At 41.4% G+C, this 26,913-nt stretch overlaps 1 protein-coding gene across 4 annotated transcripts in view; it reads left to right on the plus strand.

The window, feature by feature from the left end:
- HIVEP1 (HIVEP zinc finger 1) overlaps nucleotides 1–19,518 on the plus strand; it is a 118,283-nt gene extending 98,765 nt beyond the window's left edge. For all 4 annotated transcript variants that reach the window (XM_056483260.1, XM_056483259.1, XM_056483262.1 and 1 more), the window contains 5 exons: nucleotides 2–135; nucleotides 1,494–1,669; nucleotides 3,674–3,778; nucleotides 14,471–14,988; nucleotides 17,834–19,518. In XM_056483260.1, the coding sequence (XP_056339235.1) occupies nucleotides 2–135; nucleotides 1,494–1,669; nucleotides 3,674–3,778; nucleotides 14,471–14,988; nucleotides 17,834–18,943 (2,043 nt within the window). In that variant the 3' untranslated portion in view covers nucleotides 18,944–19,518. The remainder of the gene's footprint in view (nucleotide 1; nucleotides 136–1,493; nucleotides 1,670–3,673; nucleotides 3,779–14,470; nucleotides 14,989–17,833) is intronic.
- The last annotated feature ends 7,395 nt before the right edge of the window (nucleotides 19,519–26,913 follow it).

Genomic DNA, 26,913 nt, shown 5'->3' on the forward strand with positions numbered 1-26,913 from the left:
GCGAGCATTAAACAGGAAAAAATTGACTCCAACTGAATTCAGCAGTAAAGAAAACTCTGAATCAAGCACTGAGCATGATAAAGAAAACTCCTTTATCAAAACTGTACCAAGAAGAGTTAAAATATTTGATGGAGGGCAAGTATTGTACTTTGTATACTAGATATCATCGGGAAGATATTTTTTCCTAGATTCTAGACTTCGCAGAGATGTTACTTCTTGATTGATTTATTTTAAACAACAGTTGCCATATTGCAGTCTGTGGATGTTGGTTTATGTTTCCAAGAAAAATGGAAAGTCATCAGTAGCATGGAGCCATGAGAGTTATGAGAAGGGATAATAAAATAAAGAACAGTAGGCAGTGCGATGCATTTTTTTCCCAGGGAATGAGCATTAATCAGCACTTAAGGCAGCTAGATACAGCCAGAGATGTAAATTTTGTTCCTATGTTTCTCTTAGATGATGAATAATACCTATTCTGCAGCAAGGTTGTATAACTGTAGCTGGAGAGGAAATAGTCCAGGGGCTAAGCAGCAGCCTGCGGTGCTGTCTGTCTGGCAGCTTGCTGTGGCATACACAGGCTGGAGAGCTCTGATTTGAAAAGTGCCGTGGAAATATTTACTGAGAGCCCTCCTCCCTGCACCATAATACTTTAAATCTGTTGCCTGATATAAATAACAGTTGCTTAAGCCACAGTGTTGCACTATGTACAACATCTTATAAAACAGATTTTTAAACAGAAAAGTGCCAGTGACACCTGTAAAATTTTGTAGCACAAATAGTGCATATTTGATTAGTCTTGATTGTCAGCTGCAGGGCTTTAGTTACTGGTTCCCAGTTTGAATCTTGTCAAGGCCAGCAGTTAAATCATTACCAGCTGCCCAGGTAAAATATTGCTGTAAAATATTGTCCCTGCTCAGATCCAGACATTGCAAGGACCAGGTCACAAAAGCTAAGCACAACAGTTGGCATCCTTGAGTGGAAATATGAAGGTTGTAGTTGAATCCCAATTACTTTTTCCATCCAGAGACAGTCCTCATAGGGTGAGTCCAGAGGACATTGATAGGGAATTTTAAAGAGTTTCCCATCGTTGTAACTAATGTTAATCCTTTTCTGCACAAGGCAGAGTCTCAAAGATGCTCTTTTAAAGTTCCCTCATGGTGCTCAAACCTTCTCCCAAGAACTGACACCTTTAAAAGATATGTTCCTGTGTTGCTAAGAGGAAATTTGAAATCTTTAAATGCTTAGTATCAACAGTACCTTTATTAAAAAAGATTAGCTGCTATTCCTAAACAAGTCTATGACTAGCTAGTGATAAATATAGATATTAATTTAACAAATACATGCAGGAATGAGCAGAAAAAGAGCATGATTGATTTTGTTAGTCATTGATTTTCATCTAATGTGTTATTTTAAAAATTCTGGGAGATGAGGGTTTCTAGCTGAACTCTTTCCCATTACAACTGCTTGCCTTACTCTTCTGGTACTGTTACTAGGTACAAGTCAAACGAAGACTATGTGTATGTGAGAGGGAGAGGGAGAGGGAAGTATATCTGTGAGGAATGTGGAATCCGTTGCAAGAAGCCCAGCATGCTGAAGAAGCACATTCGCACACACACCGATGTCCGTCCTTACCACTGCAATTACTGCAACTTTTCCTTCAAAACTAAAGGTAGGGCTTCTTTACTGCCTTTGTTCTTCTCTCTTTTTCTTTCTACTTTAAAGTAGAATTCTTTTCTTCTCACAGTTGGCTGCTCATGAGCTAAAGAGGTTCCCTCTCTGTGGAGTTCTATTGTCTAATGCTTCAAATATTTGTAATTTCTTATTTCCTGCTTTTCCTTTGTCTTCTGTATACTTATTCATGTGATCACATCTTCATACCAATGAACTGTCTGGCATGCCACAGTGAGTGAGAAAGGTGTGGAAGAGGGAAATCATGGAAGCATGATGAAAGTTAGGTGAAGACAAATGAGATGATGCTCATCCTAGATAGACATGGGACACAGAATTTTAAGTCCCTTACACTGTCTTTTGGAGGTAGGAGATGGATGGATATTGTACTCCTATTGGCACTCAATCAATTGCTCTAGGAAAGAAATTGGCCTCTAATAAATGATTATATTGAAATTCTTTTTTTTTTTACCCTTGAAGGGCAAAGGTTCGCTTTCCACTTGACCTTCTAAGACACAGAGTTGGACATCAACTCTTTAAATCCTGTTTATACTTTTAGATATTTAAATGCATCCCAGTTTATGCAGGCAGTATATTAAACAGTGGTATATCCAGGACTCAAATGAAACAGACAGGAGAAGTTCACAGCCAAAATAATTTCAGAAAAAAAATTCTAAGCAGTAAAATTTTTCTTGGCTTTGAACATCATTTAGCAACAATCCACCCCGCCCCAGCTGTAACCTCAGGAACATATGTGTTTTTATTGGGTTTGAGAGTACTCAGTGGTTGGGTGGAAGACTTCCAAGAAATAACCCAGTGCTGCACAAAGTGGGATGAACAGGCTTCAGATGTGTCAAAACTCATCACTGCATCCTGACAGGCTGGGTCATCCTATTGCCTTTACCATGAAATGCTGGAGTGCAAACCCAGTAAATTCTCATTATGGTATTTGCAGAGGAGGGGTGCTGGCCAAATTTAAGTAATTAAGTTCTGCCTATGTAAAGTTCTCCCTGGTTTCAGTTGTAGCATGCTTGTTGTATTCACATCCTCTTCTGCATTTGCTGTGCCTGGCTCTTGCCATTACTGCTGGCAGTCAGGTCACACAGTTGGGTGTTTGGTGTTTGGTAAGCCACTCTTCATGACAGAATGATGTAGCCAGCAGCTTCATGAAGTGTGCAAAAACTAGAAAATTTGTTATTTGAGAGTCAATATATTCACAACAATTATTTCAACACTTGGCATGAGTTACCACCTTCATTTCAAAGCAGAAATAAAGTACTTCATAACCATAGAAGAGTCAGCATTACACTTCAATTTTTCCTGTTTAAATACCTCAGAGAAACATTTTTTGTGAAGTTTAAGGTGGGCAGTTACTTGTGGTAACATGCATTTCATAAATATCATAGTTTACAGATCTGAGCCACTCTTAGCCATTTCTTGATGATATTTACCACATTTTTTTAAAGGAGAAGGAGAGAGCAGCCTGTGGGGCCTCTCAGCTACACTTTTACTTTTGAGATTCAGATCAAGTATGTTCATGCTCTGATTTTCAATAAAATTAACATGTTTGCTTAAGTTGGCATTGAAAGTGTTTATACTAAAAATAGAATTCATCAAATACTGGAAGAGCTGCAAGATACAAACTTCAGTTTCATGTGATAGTTTTCTGTCAACATGACTTTGAATCACCTCTTTTTAACTTTGCTGTGAACAAAGGAGGATCTCTTACACCAGTACAAAATACATCATCATGTAGAATTTCCATCCTATTCTATTTTAAAGCAATAAAAAACTTCCTGAGATGTAGACAGTGAGCTGATAGCATGCAGGATGGAGAATCTGCTGCAGCCCTTGACAGCTTGCATTGAGAGACAAGGTTCTAGCAAGTGTGAAATTATACAGCTGATATAAATGTACCTGAAGAAGAGATGGACATGTTGAGCATATATTTGTAGACATTTGTGCACTCACAGAGCAGGTAATTTTTATTTTCTTTTTCCTTAAGGAAATTTAACAAAGCATATGAAGTCAAAGGCACATAGCAAGAAGTGCATGGATTTGGGAGTCTCAGTAGGCTTAATAGATGACCAGGATGGAGAAGAAGAATTTGGTAAGAAACTAAAGTCTTCTTTCTTTACTGAATTATTGTGTCTTTTTTGTCATCTGAGCTTATTATCCTTTCTTTTACAAAGCTTTTTAATTCTTCTACAGGGTAAAGATACAGAGATAAAAATTTTAAGACCTAGTCCAAGGGAGCCAGAAACACTGGAAAAACTTTCACTGAAAGAAATGACAAGCATATGCTAAGGATAAATTGCTGCTGAATTTTTCACAAAGTGTTATGCAGTTTAACTTTATCACTTTCACAGATAAATATGACAAGATTGAAAATACCAGAAAAACAGCTGTTTGCCTGGAAAAAATGCAGTCAAGTGTAGTGCTTCTTTGAAAATAGTTGTGCATGAAATGGTCCAAGTTTTGGGATGCATATTTCATAGAAATTAAATTACTAACATGCCACACAAATCACAAATATTTTGCTGAGTGCTATGCAAGGAGGTTAATCATCTTCCAGCATGGAATTCTGTCCCCCTTCACAAATAACTGGGATAAATCTGCAGATAGAGAACATACAGAAATTAAAAACATTATTCATCTTGACCTGTTCTATTTCTTCATTAGTGATGAGAATATTATCAGAATGAATGTATTTGCTAAAAACAGGAATTCTGCACTTCCCACATCCCAAGAAGATTCTGGTGAAGAGTAGATGAGATCAAGGACAGTCAAAGAGGGCCAAACCAGGTTCATGAGTGACTTGCTCAGCATGATAAGAAAGGTGTGCCTGCACCAGAGCCAGTGAGATGGAGAACAGGATTGTGCATTAGGTCTGTTAGAGATGTCAGCATGCCTCAGTGCAGTGATGGCATTTTTCCTTTCCTCACATTCCTCTGTGAGGAGATGAGTTGTGCTGCCTCGCCTTGGTGTATTTTTCTCCCTCCAGTGGAATAGCTTATTAGATTGTGGATGAGGCTTGGAAAAAAGAAAGCAGTGGGGGTCTTTATTTAAACTATAAGGGGAAAGAAAGATGAATGCGCTTGCTCCCATATGACAACCACTGGCAGAATAAGCGAATCACCTTGAATCAAATTCTAAATAATGCTGGGAATATGATTCAGCTGCTGTGATTCAGTAGTGCACTAGGTAGAAAGAAGCCTGCATTTTTCCCTTTTTTGGTCTTCTTCAATATATTCCTTTTTCATAAGCAAAAAATATGTCTCCCATCACAATTTGAGGTACCAGATAAATAACACAGAAGATAAGTAGCAGGGGAAATTACTGTCTTTTTCTTACGGAGGAAAAATTTTTATTAATATTTTCAGTCTTCACATGACAGAAAATTTGTCACTTTTTAAAGCAATATTCTGTAGCATTTGACATTTTTTTGAGTTTCATAAACTGCAGGTGAACAGACACTTCCATTTACTAGTGACTGAAAACATTTTATTGATTGATAAAGTGATACTCGCAATTGCATGCATTAAAAGTTGAATTTGTGGTTATAGTGCAATGGGAAATGTTTTGAATGTTAAGTGAATTTTCAGTAACACCGGGTCGAAGGAAGCCACTTCAAACATTTGTTGAAAGAATTCTTTCCTTTGACTTCAAGACTATTTGATTGAGAAAGAGAGAGGCTTTCCCTTTTTACATATCATGTACAGGCCTGTTTGACCATAGTATAAATATATTATACATTCCCTGAAGTATATTCTTTGCTCAGCACAGTAATTACTTAATACATGAAATACTCTATTTTGGAAATAAGAGCTCAGACATTCTGCAGGATTTGCTACATAATCCTTGAAATTCTTCATGGAATTTAATTATATGGCTACAATGCCTTTTTTTTCCCCCTGAAATAAAGGACATACCATTTCTTTCTTTAACTGGAGCCCCAAAACAAAAACGACTTGGTGGTGAAAAGTGGTTCTGGCACAGGTACCCATAGCAAAACCAGCAGTGCAGCACAAAGTTCAGCACTAGAGACCTCTCCAAGAATAAGGGTAATTAAACCCCTGGTAAAAGTGCATTTGCTGTAGCCAAACCAGTCTGGCCTCTCCAGTTGCTGCAGAGCACAGGGCATTTACAATTATCCACAGAAATTCAGCAAGCAGACCTACACTTAAAAAATGTGATTTCATCCATCTGCTTATCTGGCCAGCCATGAAGGTTTTTCTCATGATAATTCAGAATCTTTCTTGTCAGCCTATTTTTAAGTCAGAATCAGGAGGGGAAGAAAAGTGACGTATTTGCACATGTGTTTTTTTAAATGTGGTTCAGTTGCCCTCTCTGAAATCCTGAACATGCTAATTTTAGGCAGTGTTTGAATCAGCTTCAGCCACCTCTTTGGCTGCCCTTTCCCCAGGGCAGAGCAGCAGAGCTCACACTGGGGCCAGCACCCCTCGTGCCAGGTCTGGGCTCCAGGGACAGCCCTGGCAGCAGCACATCACCCACTAAGGTACTGAGCTGCTCTTGCAGTGTTGCAGTTTGGCCTCTGCACCCCTCTGCCCTCTGGCATGCATTGCTGGCACAGTTGTGCCACATACCCTTCAGGTATTTTAAAAAACAACATCTTCAAATGCATGAATTTTTGGGATTTGGTTGTTAAAAATGTTTTGTCTCTTGGAGAGTGGCCTATCTGCTCCCATCGCTTGTCTCAGCTGGAAGGCAACGTGAGAAGCAGTAGAAGAAGGTGCAGAAAAAACTGATAAGAAATAATTATGACCTCAGAAAAAAAACCTTCTTCCTGAAGACTGTGTGAAATTGGCCCATTTCCTGACCTGTAGAATGTCTTTCTGTCTATCTGTCTGTCTCCACCTAATTCATTATCTGAACATTTGGAATACTGATTATTCTTATAGTAATAGAAATGTCTGCAGCTTTGCTTAAAATAACTAAGCTGTATGTCTTCCACTAGAATTCCACTATGAATTAGAGAATTTACCCAGAAATTTAAGAAAGCCACCAACCTTTTATTTATGAAGGAATTCACTAGTTCCAGTCTTTTGTAGGTTTTTTTAAAGGCTGGGTAATACAGTTATTTGAATATAAAATTTTTTTGATTCATATGAGAAGCCAGCTGTGACCAACAGCAGTACAGATTAAATGGATACAAACTGAACCAGGAGTGCAAACTCATGCACAATGCTGAGCAGAGACACACACAGTCTGTTTTTTCAGTAATCTGAGAAGCTGAAATTTTGTTGTGCTGTGGTGTCTCGGGAAAAAAGAAAGATGCTCTCTAGCTGTCTAAGACTGTATGTGTTCACAGCTTTTAACATAGCATTCTTTGTATTTGGACTTGTCATCATTTGGGTATTAGTAAATACTTTCTGGCCTGGGTTTTTGTGTTCAAAACCATTCCCTCATCCATTTATCTTTCATCTTCTGCTCTGTGGAATGTTCTTGTCACCAAAATACAGGGTTACAATGTGAGGAATGTTAATATCTGAATTAAATTGTCAGAGGAGGTGAACTGTTTAGTGTGACAGACTGCAACTGGGGATATCCTCTTTGGCCCTGCTCACACAACGTTTTGCTATCCAGTCTTAAAAACAACAATAATTTGTGATCAAATTAAACCAGTTAAAAACTTCAAACTTGTAATAAGCTAATGTATGAATGGTATGGTATGGTATGGTATGGTATGGTATGGTATGGTATGGTATGGTATGGTATGGTATGGTATGGTATGGTATGGTATGGTATGGTATGTCTAAGTAAACTTGCACAAGAGAATTCTTTAATAATGAAATCAGTAGAAGGGCAGAACATTTAAGGGGTTTCTGTGCAGAAATTCTATCCCAAAATATTCATTACTTTACCTAACTGTAAGTTTCAGATACTTGTTTATAGATATCTACACGCACACACACAGTTAAAAAAACCTTTCATTTTCTGCAGTATTATGACCACAGTTCTAAGTTAATTAGCTATACGTTACTTACAGTAGATTTTAAGTGAGTTTCAATGACTCTTCATTATCTTAATCATGACTTAGTCTGTGTTTTCAGTGAACCTGCATTTAAGAAGTGAAAATAAATGCAAATCTTTGCAATAATATCCTCCTTTTACAAAGAGAATGGAAGGCTGGTTCTGTGTAGTTTAGAATAATTATTTTTTAAATTTTTTTGTTAATATCAGTATCTGTTCTTCAGCTAGATGTACATTAGACATGCTGAAGCCCTACACCCACAGCCTGACATTAGACAACCTAGTGCTAGACTTGATTAACAAGTTACTTAAGAAAGTTTAGGTGTAAATAATCTCTTTAAACAGAAGTTGCTCTTACTTTTTGGTGTAGTTTCACTTCATTGCTTTCTGTGCTCTTAAGAATGGAAGTCAAAAACCCAAAGATTTTCTTCTCATTTCTGAGGAGCCCTGGTGATCACCAGTCTGAATTTAACCCAGTAGATGTCACTGTGAGTCCTGTTAGAGGGTGGTGAGCAGTGGACAGTAGCTGAAGGAAGACTGAAATCAGATAATTGAAGCCTATGAACAGGCTTAGAATGACAGGAGGACAGCAGGGTGGGGTACAGATTCTGGCATTGTTTAACCGTATCTTGTTTACCCCTGTTTAAATTTGTGTGAATGGTTGTGGAATGATCTGTTGCAAGTCTAATACAACGTGTGAAAGTCAAGTCTAAGTTGTAATTGTTTAGAATGGAGTGAATTGATGACATACAGACCTCACTTTCAATCTATGATCATTAATGACATGCTGGAAACTACTGTCTTTCTTGCCACAGTCTACATTTTTTCTTGAGTTTGATGGAGAATATATAGAATATAAAATGGATGCTTTATTTTTAAATGCTTTGATGTAAATGCCAGTCCATAACTGAAGACACTTGCAGAACTTAAGACAATAAACACTACTTTATATTACTTAGGTGCTAAAAGCCAATAAATGTAATAAATTTAGATTTAGATGCTAATAGACAATGAATAGGTACTTAGTAAGCTATGTCTTTAATCTGCATGAGCTAATGGCAGTCATACACTTGTCTATATAACTGCACATTTCTTTAAGGATCTGTAAAACTGAGCAGTCCAGACTTGTATTTTCAAACCATTCCTGTCTTCCTGCCACTGAAAGAATGAAAATGAACATTTTGCTCTTTATGTGACAATTTACTTAAATATGATTAAGTTACAACTAAATGTGACTAAATTATAAGCTTTTCAACTTCATCACTGGATTTGGTACAGAAATTGCTGAATCTGTGGCAGGTCCTCAGTAAGTCAGGTCGTGTGGCAATGATACTGCAATTAAAATTAAAAGCTGGAAGTTGAGGTTCTGAAGAACCTTTGTTTTAGTATTTTGCAGTATGATGATAATTAGATGACTATTGTTAAAACCATGTACAGTAAGGATTCCTGCAGGAAAAACTTCTAATAAAATGAAAAACTTCAAAGTACATAAGGAGACATATTTCAGTTACCTAATTCATAGTATACCAGCTGGAAATAGCAGTATGTGGATTTACCAGCCCCAGGCACTTCACAAATGAATGTATTAGGATGCTGATAATTCCAGCTAATGCTACTGTGCTAAGGAACTTGGAGTTTTTTCTTTTCTGCTCTGGGGTAAAATGTCACTATAACAGAGCCTTGTCCAACAAGATCAACAGCAACACCACAAACATAGTGCAGAGCTGACCAACTGAGGACTGACAGAAAATAAATGAAGGATTAAGGTATTTTTGCCTATGATTTGTATACACTTCAATACATAAGATAAAAAATTCAGTTTTCTTAAAAATAATTGTAGCTGTATGTGAACAAAATCCCCAGTCAAAAGTTTTGTCTGTGTTTCTATTAAGCCTTTATTTTCAGCTGTTCCTAATTTCTGCAGAGTTCAAGCCTGTAAAATTCACTTACTCCTGTGAAGCCCAGGAAGCAGAAAGAGTCTTTCTAAGGATTTAAAAGAAAAGATTGCAGCAGTTGAGAGAGGATGAAAGGCATCACCTACTCTTCCAAAAATGCTCTTTGTAAAACATTGAGGCTGTCTTAAACAGTTAAAATAGTGAGAGCTGAGTTACAGATTCGAAAGAGAAGTAGCTTTCATAAGGCTTCACTTAATAGTGTGAAACTTTTTTCCTGTTTTCAATTTTAAAAAAGAAACTGAACTTTCATGCCAAAAGCCATTTCTCCATATGTTAGGAGCCTTTAAATTTATGATACATCCTTCATTCGAAAATACCATATACCATTTTACAACCTCATACAAAGTTAAACACAGAAGTAATTTTGCTCCCTCTGGAAATTGAGTCTGTTGTAGTTATATGTATGTATATAAGCATATGGTTATAATTGTGCATAGTTCAAGATAGGAAGTGAAGAATTAATTTTTCCCCAATTAAAACTGCCAGGGCACTTTAGTAGGCAGTGTACAATCATCAGAATGGATTGGAGCCAATACTACTTAGTTAAAAAGACACTGCTTGAAAGAGAATCTTCCACCACAAGGAGTGGTCACAGCCTCAGCCTGATGCCTCCTTCAGAGGATACCCATAACCCTGCCTGGGTCTTGTACTGCTTAAAACTACAGCATCAGTCCTCTTGTAACTCCACAGCAGTGCTTAGTGGGATCACTGATTGGAAAAGTCTGGGCACCTCTTGTTTCAGCAAACATGCATGCAGATATAAAAGTCAGAGCAAAGCATTCCTTTGTGCATTGCCAGAACAAGCAAGTCAGGAATCTTATTTTTTCTCATCTGATGTTGCAAAGCGGTGTGGGAGTAAGGGAACCACATTCATCGCTGTCACCTCGCCTACACTGCAGGCTCTGGCTCCAGGTAACCACACTCAAATAGAAGCTGGCAAGTGCACAAAGGGTGGAGGTAAACAGGGAAACAATAGAGGGAAATGATATCCCATGGACTCCTGCATGTAAGGAATCTGTGTTCCACACAGTTTCCCTTTCTCTTTCCATGGCTTTGTTGTAGAAAGGTGGATGCAGAAAATTCCTACATAAGCAGCGTTTGCTGGTAAATCTGGTAGCATTTTTAAGTGTTGATTTGAAAGAAGATAGTTTCTTCTAAATCACTGTTTGCACTTATGTTTTCCTTGCTTTACAAATGCCACAAGTCAGTCTAATGACTTCAGGTAGTTCCTCCTGCCAGTAGAAACAGTCATTCATGATTGACATCTGCTTTCATAGAAAATGTAATTTGTGGAGAGAGGGAGAGAAAAAGAAAAGAATCAGTAGGATTGAATAGAGAATAGTTGTTACACTGGTAACTGACTGAATTTAGGAGGGAGTCCAGAGTGAATTCCAACACTTTGCAATGCCCCCTGCATTATTTAAAGAGTTGCAGGAAACCTGTAGGTCACCCTTTAGATATGACACATGAAGAAGTCTTTAATTTCTGTTACAGAGGCATTGAGGGAATCACAGAATATTCTGAGTTGAAGTGACCCACAAGGATCATTGAAGTCCAGCTCCTGGCTCTGTACAGCAGCATCCCCAAGAGTCACACCATGTGTCCGAGTGCATTGTCCAAATGCCTCTTGAACTCTTTCAGGTTTGGTGCTGTGACCACTTCCCTAAGGAGTCTGTTCCAGTGCCCAACCACCCTCTGGGGGAAGAAACCTTTTCTAATATCCAACCTAAACTTCCTCTGACACAGCTTCAGGCCATTCCCTTCAGTCCTGTACAAGTCACCACAGGAAAGAGACCAGTGCCTGCTGCTCTTCTTCCCCTAGAAGTTGTAGCTGCAGTGAGATCTCCCCTCAGTCTCCTCCAGGTTAAACAGACCAGTCTCTCCTTGTAAAGCTTCTCCTCAAGGCCTTTCACCATCTTTTTTACCCTCCTGTGAGTGCTTTCTAAGAGTTTGATATCTTTTTCATATTGCAGCACCCAGAGCTGCCCCCAGCACTGGAGGTGAGGCTGCCCCAGCTCAGAGCAGAGCAGGACAATCCCCTCCCTTGCCCAGCTGTGATGCTGTCCCTGATGCCCCCAGGACAGGGATGTCCCTCCTGGCTGCCAGGGCACTGCTGGCTCGTGTTCAATTTGCCACTGACCAGGACCCCCAGGTCCCTTTCCATGGGACTGCTCCCCAACCTCCCATTCCCCAGTCTGTAAATCCAGAATTGTTCTGTTCCAGGGGCAGTATCTGGTACTGTCCCTTGCTGAATTTCATACAGATGGGGATTGCCCATCTCTAATTTGTCAGAGTCTCTCTGCAGGACCTCTCTGCCTTCAAGGGAGTTCAGCAGCTCCTGTCAGTTTTGTATCTGTGAACTTGCTCAGTGTCCCTTCCAGTCCTGCATCCAAGTCATTTATGAAGATGTTGAAGAGCACAGGGCTGAGGATGGGGCTCTGTGGAACCCCACTAGTGACAGGTCACCAGTCTGATGTCACCCCATTCACTGCAGCCCTTTGTGCCTGACCTGTGAGCCATTTGTTCACCCACCACGATGTGCTGTTTGTCCAGAAGGATCCTGTGACAGACCCTATCAAAAGGTTTACTGAAATCCAGAAAGGTTACATCAGCTGGCTTCCCTTGGTCAGCTGGGTGAGTTACCTTGCCATACAAGAAATTAGGTTTGATAACCAGGACTCTTCTTCTCATGAGGCTGTGCTGGCTGTGACCAATGGCTGTGTTGTCTTCCAGATGTTTTTCAATACTTCCCAGGATAATCCTCTCCATAACTTTACCAGGCACAGAAATGGGACTGACTGGTCTGTACTTTCTGGGGTCCTCTTTCTTGTCCTTCTTGAAAACTGGGACATTTTAGTCAGCTTTCAGTCAGCTAGGACTTCTCCATGTTCCCAAGACTGCTCAAAAATCATCGAGAGAGTTCTTGTGATGACATCAGCAGCTCTTCAAGTATTCTCAGATGAGTCCCATCAGACCCCATAGACTTCAGGCATCCAGCTGGAGCAGCAGTTCCCATATAACTTCAGAGTCAACTGGGAATTTATATTCTCACAGCCATGGTCCTCCAGCTCAAGCACTGGAACTCTTCTAGCTTGTAATTGGTATTGAAGGCAGAGGTGTTTGTTTCCATTCAGAAATCAAACAGATGTAGATGTTCTAACATTTTAGACGTGTCTGCTTTGCAAGTTATCAATAAAACACTGTTTATATGAAGAATAGAAATGACAGAATTATAGAGAAGAAAATACCAAAAACATTTAAGTCATTCCACGTTACTGTTAATAATATCTTTAACAATTGTACGTGCCATAATTTTGGAATGGAAGTTAATGAATTAATTTTTCCACTAAAGTGTATTTTCTATTTTGAACAGCTTTGTCTGTAGATGAGAATTACATAAATTAGGACTATTTAAAATTCTGATAAATATTTTTGTTAGGATCATTCCAATGACCTGGAGGATATGGGGTATTTTTAATAACTCTGACATGTTCACATCTGCTGTAGTAAATGTAGGAAATCTAGTTTCCATATTTAACTAAGTACAAATTATTGTGTAGGCAAAGAGGAGGAAAGTCATTACAGAGGGATTTTTTCAAAGAAGCTATTAGTTCCTAATTGCATTGCTCATTTGAAACCATAAAGGTTTATAATGATGGGTAACTTACTGAAAGGTAGCTCAATTAAACCCATTTATTTTATCTGGTGTTCAAAATGTTAGTTTGGGTTTTGGTAACTTAGCAGACTAAAGTATAGGCAGTATATTCAAATTCTTTTCAGGGTCTGATTTTTTTCAGAATTGTTCATTTTGATGGTAAGTTGCTGTGTAAATTTCCCTAGAACAGCATCTCTGAGATTTTATCTGACATCTTTGGTATTACAGAGCCAAATGATTTTTATGCTGATATGCTTTTTTGGACAGCTCAAGAGACAGACCTTTAATCAAATACAAAATATTAATGTATTCAAAGCATTTTGTCTTTTATAAAATATGATCCCAGACAGTCTGGCTTGGAATCAGACAGAGCAGATGGAATTTTCTGTCGCTTTACTAAAGATGACTCTTTCTTTCCAAGTTAGATACAAAAGAAGGTGAAAAGCTGTAGTAGAACTACATTTTGTAGAGAAATTTAGCCCTAGACAGAGGTTTGGCTTTTTAGGCTTGAAGTCAGGAGGGCTTTTTTTATGCAAAACAAAGATTCATAGGTAAGAGGTGAGTTCTGATACAATTAATGCTTCTTGGCTCCTGGGACATCCCGGGTAATTTTGTAATAAACCTTTCTAAACATCTGTGAAGTGAAGAAATCTAGTAAGGTCTAATTTTGGTCTCTTTTGCCTGTTAACGAGGCAGATTCTTGACTAAGAGCCTCCAGTCTTTCTGTTTGAATCCTTCAAAAACCTTTGCAGCCATGATTCATCTTAGGTACAAGGACACCCACTTATGAGTCAGAACCAGCCAGAGAATATCCCACTGCTAAGGCTGACAGAGCAGCCCCACACATCAGCACAGGGAACCTAATGAACCAGGAATCTGCTCACTGCTCCCTGAGCACAAGAGTGAAGGGTGACTTAGAGCAAATGGTTACAAATGGCATGAAGGAAAACGGCCAAATCCAGAAGATTAAAAACAACACAGAAGCAGAAGATGAAACATTAAGTAGCTGTGTAGTTAAGTATGTAAGCTGGAAAATAAAAACAAAAATTTAGGTCTTCCCTGTTGCTTTGATGCAGTGGGGTGTGAGCGGAAAATACATGGACCATGTGGTTTTTTGGGTGGTTTTAGTTGTTTTCTCCTGCTTCCTTCCCAGTCCATCCAGAGCTTTCATTGTCAACTTCTCCTTGCACTTTTGCAGGGGAGAAGCAAAGATTTGGTTATGACCGGTCAGGATACGACGTGGAGGAGTCTGACGGTGGGGATGAAGATGAAAATGACAATGAGGACGATGATGAAGACAGCCAGGCCGAGTCAGTGCTATCCACAACGCCCTCGGTGACAGCCAGCCCCCAGCACCACCCCTCTCGGCACGGCCTGCAGGACGCCGCCAGCACCGACGACGACATCCGGCTCCCGGACTGCTTCACGGGGGCGCACACGGACTCCATGGATGGTCTCCCAAAAGCCCTGCTCACCAAGATGACTGTCCTTAGCACAGTGCAGTCGGTCAGCAGGACCTCCAGCTCGCCAGCAGAGTCCACCCTTCAGGAGGCACATGAGGGCAAAGTCCAGGAGAGGGTAGCGGGTCCCTGCGGGGCTGATGCGGCGCTGACGGACATCGCTCCTGCATCTCCAGGTCGCCAGATGTCTGTGGATTACCCTGATCCAGATACAGCCTTGGGCCACTCTTTAATGTCAACTGCAGCTCTTACAAAGGTAGGAGTGTCTAAAACCAGGGAGACAGTGGGATTTTGAGTCCTCCTTCTGAAAAGATCTCTTTGGAGATTTTTCATGTTTGCCTTTCGCTTCATTCTTAGAATTCTTGGTGATGAGTCTTTCAGAAGTGTTAAAATTAATCCGAGCACATGTAGGACTCTAGACACAAAGATGTTGTAGGAGCATTGCTTTTCAAATTACTTAATTTGATTGTATTCTTCCTAAAAGGTCTATTTGTAATATGGTTATCTCAGCTGGTAGATTGCTAAGCTGGTAGCTTGTGCTACAAATCATAAGGAAATAACAAATATGTGGAATGAACATATGAACATGGTTATGAAGCTTTCAGGGGAAGGTGATAGAATTCAGCAATCATTCCACTCTGAAATATGGTGATACAATCACTGGTAATTCCAAAGGGAAATTAAAGTTTTTGCCTTATTAGTGTAAAAAAAAATAAATGGTGCCATTGTTTATCTATCCTCCAAAAATGCTTAATAGTAGAATTAGAAAGATCACCAGATGTTCAAAGAAACTAGGAGATTGCCCTTGCACAATAACAAAAGGAGAGATGAAGACAGGACTGAGACCTGAGCTCCCAGTGCTCTCAGCTTTTCTCCAAGCTGAATCAGAAATGGATGGATTTTGCCCATGCACATGTTAGACACACAGCTTTTCAAAGCAGTGTGCAGGAAGGTGAGGTCAGTCTGTGTGCAGGTCTGTGGGAGCGTTCAGTAATTTTGACAACTGATTTTTTTAAAACTATGCCCACGAAATCACAGAGGGAAGTGGCAGGTGCTGAGCCTTTTTCAATTCAGCAATGGCTTTAATGGACTGTCACAGGGATAGTACAAGTCACTTACTAGACTAACCCTAAAGACAGCTTTTGAAAGTTTGGAATTCTTGCTACAGACCATGAAGACATTCAGGCTTTTCAGAGTAATGCTCAGAAAAATTAGATACAAAATAGTTTAATTAAAGGAGTAATCAAAGCTCTGCCTTCTCCATGATGAATGCAATATTTAGAAATACTATATAGAACCATGTAATCATTTAGGTTGGAAAAAATTCTCGAGATCATCAAGTCAAGCCTAAACCTAACTGTGTGCAGTTACTGAAAAAAAGTAGCAGAAAATTTTCAAAAGCATGAAAAGTAAAAATTTCAGTGAGTTTTAAGTACTTAGTGACTTGATTTTTTTCTTTTGAAAATTTACACTACTGGATTTATTTATTTTACACAGTTTAAGATAGCAAACTGTCGACATGGAGAAACAGTAAAATTATTGCTGTATTGTATTGTTTGACACAGGTTCATCCCTGCCTGTAGGAAGTGTAAGTTCATGTGGCAAATGTTGGAGCAAGTTTGTAATGTGACAGAGAATAAAATGGTCTCTGGTCACTCTATATGCCTGCCATAAAATGGGTAGGGTCCTAATATTTGGAGTTTAGGTTCCGTTGTTGCCAGTGGATACCTGAAGGACATTTAACTGAGTTTACTCCCTCATTAAGTAGAACCACTGAAGCCTCAAGTAAATATTCATGCAATTAAAAATGTTGAATGGTGTTCAATTATATAGCTCTAATAATTGTCTACATTAATATATATTAAAAAAAAAAAAAAAAAAAGTCATGTAAGTAATACGAGGAAATAATTCCTTTTCAGTTTTTCTTCTCCTTTCCCAGACCAAAGTAGCATTAGCCTGTGTCTCCAGTGGTTAATCTACAGTCTGTTACTATTGTGAAAGGCTGTGCATGCCAGTCCTTGCAGTCAAGAAAAGGAGTCAACAGAGCTCAGGAAGGCTGTTGTACATTCCTTCGAAAGCATCCATACCAGTTTATCAGGATCTCTTGTGAGGTGTCAGTTCTGAGAAAGATGCTGGATTCTTTCTCACACCCATCTTCTCATTTAGACAGATCGGCACTGCATAGCCAGTTAATCATGTTCTCCCTTTGCCAGTACATTTTCTACCAGCAGATTTCAAAAGCATTTCTGTCTGGTTTTGAGTTTTTTGCCTGCTCTAGAGAATTTTTGAGTGTTAGGACTGTAAAAACTAGGTAAGTTTGCACCAGTGTGTGCATGTGTGATGAATGTGCCTAAAACAAAAAGATAACTGTGAGATTGCAATTGCACTTTCGGATTACTTGTTTTAGGAGGCTCTAGGAAAGGAGTTGCAAGCCTTGGTCAGTGACAGGCTGTAGGAGAAGAAGAGGGAGGATAGAAATAGCATTATAAATGCAGATGTGTGCACCAAATAAATCACAGTGAGCTGAGGCAGCGATGGAATGTGGGTCCCACATCTCACTCCAGCACCCACCTATCACCTCCACCTCTGCAGGAGCTGTAGCTGTCAGCCATCTCTTGTCATTGTGTACCCTGTCTGCCACATTAGAAGCAGCTATGACAAATGTGCCGTGATGCTGCCTCTGCCTGCCAGAGGCTGTAATGCCTTCATTGTGCATCAAAACCAGTGCATAAAAAATGCCAGCTTATGCTTATTTAACCTTCTCGCCTGGGGTGATTTCCACATAAAACACTTCTCCAGTCTTCTCGCACTTAAAACATGTGCAAAAGATATTCAGCAATGTTTTTGAGCACTAGTGTTTGAGAGAAATTAGGCAAGGGTGATTAGGAGAGGAAAATGCAATTAGTGGGTGAGGAAGGAGGTGAAAAAAGAAAGGAAGGAAATCAGTTCATTGTTTAAGCTGAGCACTATATACTATGAACCATTGTGTTGTTCTTTCTTAAAAGGGGGCCTGGGAAGCACTCCCAGCTCCCTTGTGTTTTCATGTCACTGAAGGGCAGCTGTGACTGCCACATTAACACAACTGTGTGGTTCTCTCGCAGAGCACGCCCTCCATCAGCTCCCCGTCCTCGCCGGCAGACCGCAGCATGCCGAGCACGGTGCCCTCACCCTACAGCGAAATCCCGGAGGAGAAGCCGGCGGCCGAGCCCAGAGCTCCCCAGACTCACCTCTTCAGCCACCTGCCCCTGCACTCGCAGCAGCAAGCCAAGGCTCCCTACGGCATGGTGCCCGTCGGGGGCATCCAGGTGGTGCCTGCCGGCCTGGCCACCTACTCCACCTTTGTTCCCATCCAGGCGGGGCCGGTGCAGCTCACCATCCCGGCTGTGAGCGTGATTCACAGGACTACCAGCGCCCTCGGCGAGACGGGCGGCGCGGCCGCCGGCGGCGCCGCCAATCCCGTGGGAGTCGCCGAGGTGAACAGCGTGGTGCCGTGCATTCCCATCGGCCAGGTGAGCGTGCCAGGCATCCAGGGGCTCGGCACGCCCAGCCTGCAGCCTCTGCCGCCGCTGGGCATGGAGACGGTGAACATCCTGGGCCTGGCCAACACCAACCTCGCCCCGCAGATGCGCCCTCCGGGAATTACCCTCAACGCCGTGGGCCTGCAGGTGCTGGCGGCGGGCGCGGCCCCGCAGGGCACCCCCAGCCCGCAGGGACACCTGCCCGGCCTGCAGATCCTCAACATCGCCCTGCCCACCCTCATCCCCTCCGTCAGCCCCGCCGAGGCGCACGGCGCCTCCGAGCCGCCCGCCGCGGGCTCCAAAGCCGGCGAGGCCCAGCTGGAGCCGGCTCCCGGCGGCTTCCCCGCGGCCGAGCCCGGCCGGGATGCCTCTCCCCAGGCAGGCGGCCAGCGGTACGGCGGGAAGAGCCACGCCGAGCCCGCCCCGCTGAGCAACCCCGGGAAAACTGATCCTGAAAAGACTGACCTCACGAACCCCAGCAAGCCAAAGCGTGACCTCGCTGCCCTCCCGGCGAAGAGGGCAGAGCCCCGCTCCAAGGTGAATCCCAGCGCGTTAAGCAAGTCCCCGGTGCACCGAACTGTCACCCCGGACAGACAGGTACCCCGGGCAGCCGCCCCGCCCCAGCGGCAGAGCACGGTGCAGTTTAGCGATGGCAGCAGTGACGATGAGGATAGACTCGTAATAGCGACCTAGTCTTTGTTTTTCATTGTGGTTTTATTTTTAGGGTTTTTTGGGTTTTTTTTATAACACTTGCAGGTTTCTTTGCAAACCTTCCTTTCCTTAAAGCACATTTTTCTGACACAAACCCATTACTAATCCTCGTGCAATCATGAACTCTTGACCAATAATTGTCGTTTCTTGTCAGCTCCAGCCATTTTTGTACATGTTGTATAGACAATTGTGCCTTTTTGGAGTTTTATGTTTAGAAACCTGTACAGATTGTTGAATATATATATATAAAATATATATATATAAAATATGTATATTAAAACCAGGTAGTTGCTTGTGTTTAGTAAGTAAACATCCTATGTCAGATAAATAAAGGATTAAATTATATGTTGCACTGTTAAATGTAAATTTTTATGGCTGTGGGACAAAGTTTCTGTGTACAGATCTAGTATGTAAAACTCCATATTTATTGTATCCATATTAGTCTTGGAAAAGGGTCTGTCCATCTTTCTTGTGTAAGACGGTAGCTTTACACTTCAAAGAGAAATACAGTATCTGTGTTACAAAATATTACAGTAAAATTTTGTTTACTGACTTTACCATTGCTTATGTTGTGCCTTTTTGATGCAGCCCTGTAGCTAGAGAGGTGCTTGACTTGTTCCTTTCAGTGCCCTTCCAGCTGGTTCAGCTTGAAAGGATCTGGTGGTGGTAAAAGCCCCTGTGGTTTCACTTGCCATGGGAGAGAGAGTAACTCATCAGACTTTACTTGCAGTAAAATCTTCCATTTCAAAACATCTGGCAATTGCAGAGTGGGGAGGGAGTCCCTCAGCTTTCTGTAGAGTGAGCACCCATCCACCTCGTGGTTTTTTCCTAAAATCTGAAGACTTGCCTGAGGGAAAATGGCAAAAGAGTCAAGATGAAATACTTTTTATTTGTAATCTTGAACTATAAAACCACTTTTTACTGACATTAAAATGTTGTTACACAAGAAAGGAATAATTCTTTGTGTGTTAATTGCGAAATCTGCCATACAGTTGGTGAAAATGCCACTGCTGTAATGAGGATTTGGCACTACTGATTACCATCAACCTCTTATGAGACTGCGTTTCAGGAGATCTTTATTTACAGGTAGACAAAAGCCATTTTCTCCCTAAATAGAACTTTGTCTTATTCATAAAGGGAAAGAAGAGGGGACTAGAGGTTTTACACACATACAGCTAAAATGCCATTTTAACAACAGACCTGTCATGCTGGGCATACAAAACGTGGCTGGATCCCGGAAAAAGAAATTTAACACTCCTCTGTTTGCACGTAGTGAAAGCAATGTAAAATTATCACTGAATTGCTGAGGCCTTCCAAATATGGCAGGAGACATGTCTGACAAGTTACAGGGCTACACATTCCTAGAAGTTTCAAAATGACTTGGGATTCATGCTGTAATTTTTAAGTAGACTTGGTTCCATGCTGTGTCCATGTGTAATATGCTGTTATCATATTGTTACAGAAGTTTTTATAACCCTTTTAATAGCCAAATTCCAGTAGGAAACTGGAAGGTGTAAATTAAAAGCATGATCACTTTTATGGAATTAACAAGGAGGAGCACATATAAAACAACTGGAAGAAAAGGATGGGAAGCAAACCTGGGGAAAAAAAAAAGGGAGTGAACTTGAATGTGAGCTGGGCTGCATTGTTCACAGATTAACTCCTGTATCCATCTCAAGGAAGTAATTCATACCTTGCACTGCTCACATTCAAAAGCAGCACTACCCTAGATCCATTTTTAACTTTTCCCTGGCTTTTGTACAGTGCTCACGTTGCACTCCCTACATTATTCCATTACGGCGTGTTGTAAAACTGTAGGCGATGTTGAATGAGCTTTATTAACTTCCAGATAGAGCACTTCAGTACCAGAAAGCCATTTCTATTACTCGTGATCATCAGGCAATTGTACTAATCTAGCAATTAGAAACACACACACACTAGGAAGGGGGAATGTCTCTGACATGAATGTGCAGAGCCTTGCTGAGCACCTGAGCCACCAAGCACTCTCAGCTCACATTGAGCCTAATGGGAGTTAAGAGTGCCCGGGGAGGGCTCCCCGCAGCGCCGGACTCCAAATTTGTGAGTGTCTTACGTGCACCCCCGTGCCAAGTGTCACTGTGCATCTGTGTGTTCTTTTTATGAGTGTAGCAGTGGTGTCACCGTGTCTTGTGCCATTATCATTTATACTTACGTGAACTTAGCCAAGCAGCCAAAGCTAGAACCAAAACATTCCTGTGCTTTGAGAGCCTGAAGCTTTTTCTAGTAGAATCAGGTGGCGGTTTGCAGTTAATGAACTCAAGAAATTTTGCATTAGTTTTAGCTGCTTTGAAATGGACACCTACCAGCAAACTAGAACTATGATTATTAATTTGTGCTTATTTGTTGAAAGCATGACTAAAAAAAGATGACAGAATCAGACAGCTTTACAGCAAAGTAAAGTTATCTCCAAATTTTGAATGCCATCACAACTTATTACCAATTCCCTGAGTTTTATAAGGCAGCAGTGGGTAAGGAATTGCTGTTGCACATTTTACTAAACTCCAGAGATTTACTGTATACACATCTTAAATATTTACTTGACAAGCAATTTGTGGTGCGCTCGTATTCTGCTCAGGGTTAATTCCAGGAAGTCTCCAATTTAACAGAAAATTCAGCCTGGTGAATCGGGTGATCTACATCTGTCTTTTCTATTCTAGGTGTTTTAAAGACATCAAGGATAAGATGGAAGCATATCTTGAAGAGTAAGAATGGCATGACAACAGATATGTCACAAAGAGGAATGTTAAGATGTGTCATTTGGTAAGTTCATATCAGGACAATCGAGAGAAAAGACCAAGAGAGTGAGCACTGATTCAGCCATGAGTCCCAGAAGATAGGATTTGCTTCTGGGGAAGTAAATCTGCAGGTCAAGAGATCTGAGGACAAATACTGAATCATCACTTACCCAGACAAAGCAGATAAGCCACATTTGAAGCAAGAGCTCTACTATTAGCAGGTAGTTGCAGATATATCTAGTGTTCACATCAAGGTTGGAGGAAATGGCAGTTTTCTAGAAGACTGTGGTCCTGAATGTGACTGTGGTCCTGTTTCCCTTCCCTCTAGGATGTTTCCAAATGGATATTCCTTGAGTTGCCTTTACATCGTGTGCAACAAGAGGAAGAAACAAACTAACAGTGTGACCAGACCTTCTCTGTTCGTGCCTGTAGCCAACATCTATAAATATGTCAGCACACACAGGTGTCCTGCATGAGCACAAACCTGTGACTTCTGCATTAGCAATTACATTTTCATTCTGAATTAATTCCTTTTGTTTTAAATTGCATTGTATCTTTTATTGTCTTGAGTCATCACATTCCCCTTGATTCCCAAGGATCTTTCTGTTCAAAGTGGTAGCAGACATCTCAGAGACCTGCCAGTGCAAGATTAGGCTGCACTTCAGATGGTGTGAATTATCACAGCTGAGTCGGAGTAAATAACACTGGGCTGTTTACTCAGGGATCAGTTTTTAACGACTCTGTCAGACACCCTCTGGCAAATCCAGCACAGCTGTTTAAACATTAAAAAGCCAGAACAAGTGCTGCTCCTCAGAGTACCCAGGCATCTTCTGGCATCTTCTCACAACCTATTCCCATCAGGAGGGTGCAAGCAGGTGCCAGCTAAAGGCTGGGTACAAATACAGCCGGAGTACAGACAGGGCACAGCCAGCTCTGTGGGATCCATGCAGATGCTTCCCTGTGATCTGCCAAAAGCCCTCACTAGAAAAAGAATTAGTGGCCAGTGGCCTGTGGCTCTTTCAACTTAGACCTTACTTGGTATCTCCTTGCAATGCATGATGTTTGTTGGTGATGTAGGTCCCTGATTTTGGAGGCATCATGTCCATATAATAATAATAATGGTTTTGGAACATGTACTCTATTAAATGTGGCTGTGTTTCTTGTTGAGGCTTTAATAAGCTACAGCCTGGCCTACCTGTCACTTCTTAGGTCAAGAACTAAACCAGAGAGACATGTTCAATGTACCTGCCCTCAGATCTCTTGACCTGTAGCATTACATCCCCAGATGCAACTCCCAGCTTCTGGACCACAGCTGAAATAAAGCAAACTTTGTAGGTGCAGGGATGCTCTGCCGTGCTTTGGTTACTGCTGCTGTGCACATCTTTGTCCCTTTCTTTCTCAAGTAATTTGCTGAAGTTCAGGTTGCTGTAAATTATGCCCTGAGGCTAGAGCAGCCCACAGTTGGTCCATATCTGCCAGTCCCCTGGCAGAAAGTCTGACAGCAGTGTATTGCATACAAATTCATGTGCCCATCACATGCATTTCATCTCAGACAGCCTACTAGGCTGAACACAATATGGTCCACCTCAAAGCCAGAAATGCACCATGAAACAGACACACCATGCCTTACACTTAGCTAAACATTCTGTATGGTTTCCTAACAGATTTATCTCGCCTTGAGTTTACTGGCATGCAGTTAAACAATATAAAATTAATTTGTCACTATATAACTTACTCCAGAAGTCCTCATTTTTTGCAAGATAATCCACACTAAGCTTTCATAAACACTGCAGTTTAAACCTGTAAACTGCCCTTCAAACATGTATTTAACATTGGGACAGTTTAATCAAAACAAAATAAAAAATCCAGAGTTTTAGCATGAGTGACTTGCCAAGAGCCATGGAAACCAAACAATCCACAAGTGAGAGTGCTCACTCAAGATACCTTCAGCTGACTTATCTGATGGGCCACAGCTTCAGTTGCTTTGGAAAGATCCTCTGAGACCAGTATGACCATCTCATAGCAGGGAATCCTTTCCTTCCTTTCCTGGTTTTCCATGTGAGCACAAAGTGTCACCCATCTTAGGTGACTTCTGGCCAGTCTCCAATTGTGAATGTTACATTATGAATGACTAAAAAAAACATTATTAGAATTGTCTTCCCATGTCTTAGGGAAATTTCTGTTCCCTGTAAGGAGTCTCAGCACCTACAGATGGTCTTTTTAAATGATATCTAAAACCAGCACAGGCTTAACACCATTTCTGGCTTATATCTTTGAGGATAAAACCCCTGTCTTAGGTGTAGACCCTGGACTGCTAATTCTGTTACTGACTTAGGATGAAAACATGCTACAATAAAGTACTTCAAATCGATTATTAGGTAATTTTATATGGAATGTTCATGGGTGGATGAGCATACAGCAACAAGAGTGTAACAGCGTGTAATTCGTTGATTTGATGTTCATGTTTTGTTCCAGGAATGTTAAATCAAAAAAAAAAAAAAAAAAAAGGGTGTTGTTGCTATTTATGTTTGTCTGTACATTTCTCCTCTTTATACTGAACAGACTACTCAGAATGTTAGGAGGTGATTGGTGATTTTCAGATATTCCACAAGATCTAAGGAAACCATGCTGGCTGAAAGATGGCAAGGCTTTACATTCCTATGGTTCAGTCATGGAAACAAAACTTGGAGTTCTAAGATGAGTCAATTAGCTAGGCATGCTTAGTTTTCCTTGGTAATTGTAGGCTTGTTTTCCCCAATAAGGTCAAATGTTAAGGCTTGTTTGGTTTTTGTGGCTGTGCTCTTTAGTGTATTTGAAATCCATTACCATGCGTGAGGCATTTGTGCTGGAAATGGGCCAGCTGAAGGCTGTTTGGAAAGTCAAATGCCCCCAGCATTTCCTCTTTTTGTTGAGTTTAGGCAGTTACAACATCCCTTTGGGCTTCAGAAGTTCCATTTGCAGGTCATTCAGGTCTGAGGTGTTTTGGTATTGTTGCTTAAATACTTTAGGGTTGGATTCCTCCTTCTGAGAAAGAGAGCATGGAATGACAGTTCCATCTGTGTAATAAGCTCTCCATTAAAATCACTGACCACTAAGAGCTGTTTTCCACCCCATTATCTTCCTACTCTAGCCCCGGTATGGAAGTGAGTTCAGAGCCCTCCTGTTGGCACAGAACTCATCCCCATTGCAGCCCCACTTTCACGAGGGGTTTTTCACAGATCCCTGGATGTGAACATGCAGTGAGGGACACAGCACGGAGGGAGCATCCCCAAGAACATCCACCCACTCCCAGGAGCACAAGGACAAGGAGCACCAGTAGGGATTTTGCTCAGTGCTGGGCCTTGAGCAGGAGCAGATTTTGAAAAAGAAGTTTGTCATCATTGCAGGGGGGATGGAATAGAAGACCTTTAAAAGGTCCCTTCCAACAGAAACACGATTCTATGAGCAGGACCTACCCAGACCTGAGGCACTTGAGTGGAAAGCCATCATCTTGAGACTTAACCCTTCCCATCCCTTATGATCAAGTCAAATCAAGTCAACATGAAGGATTAAAAGGCATCTTTTGACAGAAATTTTTGACTAATCAGAAGGAATTTTGACAAGAAGCCAAAATTCCCTGTTTGAACAGAAAATTACTACATCCCCTGATTCTGCTAATGCTCAAACATTCCCCAGCCTGAGCAGCTGCCCTTCTGACACCCAGCTGTCCTGCACAGGATCTAACAAGGTTAGTATCCTTCAGGAACACTATGTCCAGAGTGACCATACTCTGTACAACACAATCACAAGGGCTTCATCCTGGACATGTGAGCATGAGGAGGAGATGGTGCTGCCCATTTCTTCTACACTCAGCTACTGACACTGCAGTGGTGGCAGTCTCTGCCCCCAAGAGGTGCCAGGGAAGATGCAGTGACCATCCTCTAGTGCAGTACCAGCTCCCTCCTCTATCAGCCAGGGACTGCACAGCAAGGGAGGTGTGTCCCTCGGGTCCCTGGGTGAAAGGGCACCTGCAGCAGTTACACCTCCTTCCCAGGAGGCTGCTCCAAGCTCCTGTGCCCTGGCCAGGCCACCTGCAGGCACTTGCTGGCAGAAACGAGGCCAGGAGAGAAGAGGGAAAGATAAACCAAGCTGCAAGACAGAGCAAGCCAGGGAGAGCACAGCGTTGTAACCAGGCTGTTTGGGCACAGGAAGGCAGGTCTGTGTTTCAGACTGTTACACACCTGTTAGGTGTGTCTCTGGTTTGCAAAAACAGTCTAGGTGCCAGAACAGAAGCAAATGTTGAAACGGTGCCTCTTTGCAAAACAGAAGTCATGTTTTCATCTGGACACCAGTTTTGCTCCACCAAAAAATCAAGTGGGTGGTTCAGAAACCATTTTTGACACTTAGAGGTTTAAATTGTGTTTCTTTCTTTGTTTATTCCCATACCTATAATAACCTGTGACGCTTTTCTTATTTACAGTGTTTCAGAGCAAGAGCTCACACAGCTAATGCTGATTAATTCTGCTGGACTGGGCAACTGGCTCCCCTGTGGATATCCTGTTTTCCTGTGAATCATCACTCCTTGAGACATCCTCCAACTCAGATCAAAAGTCCCAAATGTATTAGATATGAAGACATCAGACAGCTCGAACAGATCAGAAAAGACACACACAAAGAAATGTGTCCCAGCTTCTCCCTCCTGTCCTGCTGAAAACTGGCACAGTGAACACAATCCTATGCACTTGTCATAAAAAATAGACAAAAAGGAGAAAAACTGAGAGAGACTTTGGGAAGGTAGTTTACCCAGAGACTTCTGCAAATTGTCCTTTCTAGGTATTTGCACTTTTGTACTTAGTTCTCCCTTGCAGTTGGGAGCTCCTCAGGCTAGATCCTCAATGGAAAATTACATCCATGAGCTTCAGCAAGACCTGCACCAACTGTGTCAGCAGAGAACTTGGACTATCCCTTTAAGCACTGAGCCTTGCCTACAAACACAACAATTAAAGGAACATGAGCACCTATGGTCTGTTTTTTTCAAGTTTATGTAGTCTATTGCATCCTCCATGGTTTTACTCAATTTTCCATATAGTTACATGAACAACTGAAAGGGTCCTGTACCAGTGAAATGCCAAAACCTGAGGTCATGGGGTCAGACTAGATTATCTTAATAGTCTCTTCTCCCCTTGCAATCTTCACACA

The sequence above is a fragment of the Oenanthe melanoleuca genome, chromosome 2 (genome assembly GCF_029582105.1).
Source record: "Oenanthe melanoleuca isolate GR-GAL-2019-014 chromosome 2, OMel1.0, whole genome shotgun sequence".
In the NCBI taxonomy this organism is placed as follows: domain Eukaryota; kingdom Metazoa; phylum Chordata; class Aves; order Passeriformes; family Muscicapidae; genus Oenanthe; species Oenanthe melanoleuca.